Genomic DNA, 7,500 nt, shown 5'->3' with positions numbered 1-7,500 from the left:
CTGCGGTGCCAGCGGGTGAGAACCTCCGTTGCCATTACCGTTGAGCTGCGGCCGCGGCACTAGACTGAGGGGGTTCTGTAGGTTCTGGAGGTTCTGGAGCGACTGTAGGTTCTGGAGGGGGAGGAGGGGGGGTTGCACCGTATCCCCGTACGTGCCGTAAGATGATCGACGCCCCTCGCGCCGGTTCCCGTCGATGGCACACTGGAGTTCCGCCGGGTTGGACAGCTTCATCTTTTCGCATTCATAAGGATACAGGTATTTCATGTACCTGAGGGGAAGAGGGGCGTGGGTCAGACAGGAGAAAGTGCGAAACATGTAAAATATAACATTATGTAAATATAATAATACGTAAATATAATAATATGTAAATATATTCATATGTAAATATATTGATATATGAAAATAATGTGCAAAAAATATGTGCCAAAAAATATAATACAATACAATGTAAATAAATCCAAATATGATACAACATAATAATGATATCTAAAATAAAAAAAAAATTAATGAAATATGATTTTTAAAAATATATAGTTTAATGACATGTAAAAATAACAACAACATTCAATTAACGCGATAAACAGGGCTTATAAATACATGTCCATTCGAAAGATCTGTCTCTCCTTTTGACATGAATACCATGGATACCTCAAAAGAAACGAGAGAGAGAGAAAAAAAAAGATCGTAATGCACGTAGCTACCCTGCATGACACCATAAAAGGTTCTTCATGACACGCATATCGGCTGTCCTTTTTTCTACCTTTCCCTCCCGTTGTTTGTTTGTTTATTTATTTATTTATTTATTTTTGTTATTTCTTTCCCGAGTTCTTATGCGTCATGGGTTCCGTTCATTTCTCACTCTCCGACACCCCCGAATCTCCCACGCCCACGGCTGAGCGGAGTGGATGGTTAGACATCGAGGCGCCCACTCGTCCGTCCACCCACCCACCCACCCGCCCGCCCACCCGCCTACTAACCGTCCTACAAGTGGGTGCATCGAGAGCGCCCTCCCCACTGCTTATTATGGGCGAAGAGAACTTGTTTACAAATGGGGGTGTCGGGGAGGGTCGTGCCTATGATGTAGTAGACGAAGCAAAGGCGATTCATAAGCAAGAACCTGATTGTATAAACAATTAAGCAAACAGAGTAAAAAAAAAAAAAAAAAAAAAAAAAAAAGAGAGAGAGAGAGACTAAGGGATTGATCTCGAACTTAATTACCTGAGAACGGATTACGTGGAGCTCTGTGCGGTCACAGGGCCTGTCATTCCCCGCATCCTATCGGTAACGAAATTGCGTAACTAATAACATCAATCAAGGTCAGAGCAGCGACGTTCCACCCACGACGTTCCACCCACGACGTTCCACCTGCGACGTTCCACCTGCGCGTTCCACCCTCCTCCGTGGTTCGCGCCGCCTCCCCCCTGCTTTACCGCCGCTTGGTAACCCACTGGCAGGATCGGTTCTGGAAGATTATGCCCGGTAAGACGGTAGCGGGCGTGGGCTGGGGTGGGCGTGTGGGGGCGTGGCCGGGCTTGACTTACGCAGGGCACACCCACCGTTTACGAGCACGCGGGTTCTCGGCCGCCCTCCCCAACTTGGCCGCGCCGCCTCAGCTCCCTTCCAACACGCACCCACATCGACTCCCCTGGCCGCTGCCGCAGCCGCCGCAGCCGCAGCCCCACCGCCGCAGCCGCAGCCACGAGACCCGTCCAAAGCCCAGCCCTCTTTCCTCACGCTTCGCTCCACGGCGGCGGCTGCTGTCCCCACGGCAATCGCTTGATAAGGGACCGAGTAAATAAAGGAGGCTATTTCAGGGGCGCTACCCTGGGTCATGCCGGGCATACGTATGGCTCGAGATGAGGTCGGCGCGGAGGCTGCTCGACCACCTCATCTGCAGTTAGCTTATCTCTGCCTACACTTCGCAAGCATTAAGTATAATATGCAGCATTAGAAGTCGCCTATGGGGCTCCGCGCGAGGGAGTCTCGCGCTCTAAAAAAGGCTGGATAAGTAGGGGTGTGAGAGATACAGCTCTGGCAATCAATGCAACTGCCGTTTGGATTGCAGCCATTGTCTCCGCGGCTCGATATGGCAGTGTGCATGGTGCGGCGTGGGGGGGGGGGGGAGCACACAATGGAACACTTACAGGAGGCGCTACACTTAGAGAGGGCACATCCAGTAACACTTAATGAATAACCCCCCCAAAAAAAAAGGTACAAAGACTACCTCACTTTGAAGATACATACGGAAGGTCAGTTTCCTTTACAGCTGTTAAACACGTGTCGATGTTGATAGAACGTGCAAGGGAACAGCAGACAAGTGTCAGCGTGACAGGTAACAAACAGGTGCGTGTGTAGATAACCCCGACCTGTCCACAGCGCAACCCTTCGAGTCGCGGGAATGTAGCGGACGGCCTGTAGCAGCAGCGAGCGGCGCCGCGGGAGAGTGAGCCTTATGGCGGGGCGCTGCAAGGGCGGGCGGCGGGGCGCGAGGCGGGGCAAGGCGAGGCCAGGGGCGAGGGCGCGAGGCGGGGGCGCTCAACACCAGTAGCTGCTTGTTGTGATGAGGAGAACCTGCGAGCTCACTTGACCACCCTGCTATTCAGACCGGGCCCTCGAGCGGCCACCTCGCTACGGCGGCCATGCCACCCTTCCACTGAGCCTACGAGATTCGAATCCTCTGTACTATAGAAGATTCAAACCCTCGTGCAATACACCCCCCCCCACCCACCCACCCACCCAATCCCTCCCTCTCCCTACCCCCCTCCCCCCCAACCCCACGCCCGAACAACGTGCAACACAAGCCTCTCCTCCTCCTCCGCCACGCACGCCAGATGTCAGCAATTAACATAATTACGCTTTTTATCGTAATAAGTTTGATCCGACCGCAGACTGCCACCCAACTTCCTGTACCCTCCAGTGTCATTACGGATCGGACAGCGACACACTCGCCTCGCCTCTCCCAACACAGCCGAGCCCTTCCCTCACTTCACTCTCTTCCCTCACTCTCGTCATGTTCTCTCTTATTAATTAAAACACGCATCAACACTTTCAACGCAACGCACTTTCACTCTCGCGGGAATCCGCACTCAACTTTCGCTCGCCATGGCATCCATCCCCTCACGCAACTAGTGCCTCTCGTAATCAAACTCCGTGGCGGCGAAGAAAGACACTCGATTGCAATTGCAATTGCCTTGGCACGAAACGAGAGAGTCGTCCGGTGTGATCTATCTAAAACAGATCGTGCAGCGGAAAATCTCTGACAGTCTCTTGTTGAGGCGTTGATAAAGATGGCGGGCTTTTTATAGCTCGGCGCTCGCTCGTTTCGGGATCCATGTGTGAAAATGGACGGTTGTGTTTACATTTTAGCTTCTCCGTTTACGTATTGGATTTTCTATCCAAGACGCTCTCTCTTAATTCTTCTTTATCCATTTCTCTTTCTGTCTCTGTCTCTGTCTCTGTCTCTGTCTCTCTCTCTCGTTCTCTCCTTCATTTTTTTTTTTCTCTTCATTTCTATTAACCTCCTTTCATTCTCTCTTTCCCTCCCTTTCTCACTCTCCTTCCATCTCTCTCCCAATTGCATATTCGGCGACATCATCCAAGTATGCAAATCGCAGCGCGCCGAGATCCTATCGCGCGATCGCATGTCGGTGGCGCCCGCTGCGGCTTCCTGTAGAATCGCCAACACCGGGCCGCCCGTCCGCCCGCTCCCGCTCAATAAAACCGCAAAACCGCAACAGATGGTTCGACAAAAATGATTGCATTATCAGAAAATCGTAATTTGATTAGATCATCAAAGCGAAGCGTTGGCACCTGCCGCCCACTCCGCCCCGGTCCGGTCTTTGTTTTCCTCCCGGTTCGATGGCGCGGCTTAATAAGCCCGGGATAATGATTCACACGTGTAGTGCTCGCTAGGAGGGAGGGAGGGAGGGAGGGAGGGAGGGAGGGAGGGAGGGAGGGAGGGAGGGAGGGAGGGAGGGAGGGAGGGAGGGAGGGAGAGAGAGAGAGAGAGGGGGGGGAGAGGAAAGGAGGGAAGGAAGAAGTATAAAAAGGTAGAAAGGAAGGGAAGTGAAGGAAAAAAGAGTAGAAAGGAAGGAAGGAAAGAGGAAAGTAAGAAAGAAAATGAAGGAGTGAAAGAGGGAAGGAAGGAATGAGAGAGAGTAGAAGGGAGGGAGGGAGGGAAGGAGGGAAGGGGATCGTGTGAGCGCCCACCACTTACGGCAGATTTAACACTCCCTCCTATATAAGGTTTTCAGGGTTAGGGACCTCATGTAAATTTTTACGAGACTCTTTCGCCAAATTCATCTTCGCCCTGACGAAATCGGAGGGGCTTATCGATCGCTGGGCCCCTCCCCCTTCCCTCCCTCGTTCCCTCACTCACTCAGTCCCTTTAGTCCCTCCATAGCTACTCCCCTACTTTTACCCCTACTACATACTACCTCCCCTCCTTCCCTCTCATTTTCTCTCCCTCCCTCTCATCCTCTCTCCTTCCCTCTCATTTTCTCTCCTTCCCTCTCATCCTCCCTCCCTCCCTCTCATCCTCTCTCCCTCCCTCTCATCCTCTCTCCTTCCCTCTCATCCTCTCTCCTTCCCTCTCATCCTCTCTCCCTCCCTCTCATCCTCTCTCCTTCCCTCTCATCCTCTCTCCTTCCCTCTCATCCTCTCTCCCTCCCTCTCATCCTCTCTCCTTCCCTCTCATCCTCTCTCCTTCCCTCTCATTCTCTCTCCCTCCCTCTCATCCTCTCTCCTTCCCTCTCATCCTCTCTCCTTCCCTCTCATCCTCTCTCCCTCCCTCTCATCCTCTCTCCTTCCCTCTCATCCTCTCTCCCTCCCTCTCATCCTCTCTCCTTCCCTCTCATCCTCTCTCCTTCCCTCTCATCCTCTCTCCTTCCCTCTCATCCTCCCTCCCTCCTCATCCTCTCTCCCTCCCTCTCATCCTCTCTCCTTCCCTCTCATCCTCCCTCCCACCCTCTCTCCTTCCCTCTCATCCTCCCTCCCTCCTTCTTCCTCCTTTCCTTCCCTTCCCCACACCCTTATCTTCCCCCGATCGGGAAATAGCGCTGGCCACTATTTCCCGCTATTTCTCGCCATTCCCCGCCATTCCGCGCTGTTTCCCGCCCGACCACGGACTCTCTCGCCGTCACTCCGACCGACCGCACGCCTCCGTTCCCGCGACCGCATCACGGCACCTCCGCTAGCCACGACGCCCACGACGCCACGCCCGCGTACTTAATCGGGCGAAAGTCATCGCCGCAATCATGATAATCGCGTCCCTTGCGTCAACGAGCGACGCTGACGGAGGCGCCGAATGGGGCGAGAGAAAGTCGTGTGGCAGCGCTGGCTCCGGGCGGGGGCGGGGCGGGGCCGGCCACGGGCACACCACATTAATATCTCTCCGCTAACATAATGGGCAGCCCGCGCACGCCCTCGGCTCGCTCTTGCTCGCTCTTGCTCGCTCTTGCTCGCTCTTGGTCGTCCAGCCCCATCAGGACTCAATGCCCTCGCATCTGTCTTTTCCCGCACACGCACCAAGGTTACGTATCTATGTCTATTCATTAATTAAGACCATCGCACACCAAACCCACCCAGATATGTCTATCAAATCTATCGCACCCGAATATATGTCTATCAAGACATATCCTCCTCAAAAATGTCTATCAAGCCCCAATCGACACTACTAAATCAAAATTACTGAACGAAAAGAGAGGAGCATTATTTATTTATTTATTTTTATCTTGTTCACAAAAGCGTCGTAACGAAACACAATCATTCTCCCTTAATTAAATTTGTGAATGAATGCTCGCGCGCGTGTCTCTCCCTATTCCATCGCCGATCTCAAGCTGGTCGTTCATCAACCTCAGCCAGGGTGGAAGCGGACGGAATCAGCCTCCACGACTTAACAAAGACGCCCGACGACCACCTTGCCATCCGCACAAGAGGAGGAGGAGGAGGAGGAGGAGGAGGAGGAGGAGGAGGAGGAGGAGGAGGAGGAGGAGGCGGAGGCGGAGGAGGAGGAGGCATTTCCACCTTGGCGTCACGGAGCCTTTCAGCCCTACTGAGCAGCTCGTTCGCTCTCTCTCACTCTCGCTCTTTCTTTCTCTCTCTCTATCTCTCTCCATCTCTCTCTCTCTTTCTATCTCTCTCTCTCTCTCTCTCTCTCTCTCTTTCTATCTATCTATCTCTCTCTCTCTCTCTTTCTATCTATCTATCTCTCTCTCTCTCTCTCTCTCTCTCTCTATCTCTTTCTCTCTCTCTTTTCCTATCTCTGTCTCTCTTTCTATCTCTCTCTATCTCTCTCTCTCTCTCTCTCTCTCTCTCTATCTATCTATCTATCTCTCTCTCTCTTTCCCTCTCGCCCTTCCCATTCGCTCTCCCTCTACCCTTTCCTCATCACTCTCACTCTCTCTCCATTCCTCGGGGCCCCCCCCCCCCCCCGTATCGGTTGAGGTAATGGCCGGGCGAAACGTCGATGCTTTCGGCTGTGTTACCAGAGCAGACGAGGAGCGGAGTGAGCCATTAGTCTACTCCTCGTGACGGGCGCTCTTTCTTTCTCTTTCTCTTTCTCTCTCTCTCTCTCTCTCTCTCTCTCTCTCTCTCTCTCTCTCTCTTTCTTTCTCTCTCTCTCTCTTTCTCTTAGTCGAGCTCTCCTCTTTTATTGCTGTTGATAGTGTGCTCCCTCTCCTTACTCTCTCTCTCCTTCTTTCGCTCTTTCTCTTTCTTTCTGTCTGTCTGTCTCTGTCTGTCTGTCTCGCTATCTATCTTCTCTCTCTCTATCTATCTACAGTATCTCCTCTCTCTCTCTCTCTCTCTCTCTCTCTCTCTCTCTCTCTCTCTCTCTCTATCTCTCTCTCTCGCTCTCTCTTTGTATCTCTAACTCTAACTCCCTCCCTCTCTTCTTCTTCTTCTTCTTCTTCTTCTTCTTCTTCTTCTTCTTCTTCATCCTCCTCCTCCTCCTCTTCCTCCTCCTCCGCCAGCAAACCCATATATTCTCCAAGACAAACAAACCGCATCTCAGACTTCCGCTCTGCCCGTCCACACCGGAGCGTCCAGTGCATCGAACAGCCGGTCACCGATGTCGGACCGATATCGCCGATATTTCGCCCGGCCCGCAGGTGCGACTAGTGGATTCCGCGATCCTCTGTACCGATAACTGTGCAGAAAGCGGCATTTGCATCTCGATAATAAAGTTTTTTGTTTTTCAACCTTTTCGATAGTTGTTTCAGATTGAATGGATCTCAGAGAGACTTTTTTTTTTTTGCGAAACTCTTATAGTCAGTCTCTTTTTGGTTATGATAGATAGGCGGACGAATGGGTCAGCATAGTCCCTATATCTCAGCGATCGAGAAAATTACTATCTCTCGTATTTACACGCCTGATGCCTTTAATTAAGCCGTATGCCGGACCTATTGATCTATCGAGTCGGCATACATCGTGCCTATGGGGAACTGTTGATCCACGCAGCAGACAAGCTCGCGAGGTAAAAAGGTTCAGTCGAAACGCACG

At 52.1% G+C, this 7,500-nt stretch overlaps 1 protein-coding gene across 7 annotated transcripts in view; it reads right to left on the bottom strand.

Moving 5' to 3' along the window:
- Positions 1 to 7,500, bottom strand: part of LOC122253907 (uncharacterized) — a 203,310-nt gene that overhangs the window by 14,574 nt on the left and 181,236 nt on the right. For all 7 annotated transcript variants that reach the window (XM_086534655.1, XM_086534653.1, XM_086534654.1 and 4 more), the window contains one exon: positions 1 to 268. This exon is cut by the window's left edge and continues 13 nt beyond it. In XM_086534655.1, coding sequence (XP_086390781.1) covers positions 1 to 268 — 268 coding nt within the window. The remainder of the gene's footprint in view (positions 269 to 7,500) is intronic.

The sequence above is a fragment of the Penaeus japonicus genome, unplaced genomic scaffold (assembly GCF_977035675.1).
Source record: "Penaeus japonicus unplaced genomic scaffold, GWHDUDI00000001_assembly GWHDUDI00000041, whole genome shotgun sequence".
Taxonomy (NCBI): Eukaryota; Metazoa; Arthropoda; class Malacostraca; order Decapoda; family Penaeidae; genus Penaeus; species Penaeus japonicus.
Note: the sequence above shows the minus strand (reverse complement) of the source record. Positions and strands in the feature narration are given on the sequence as shown.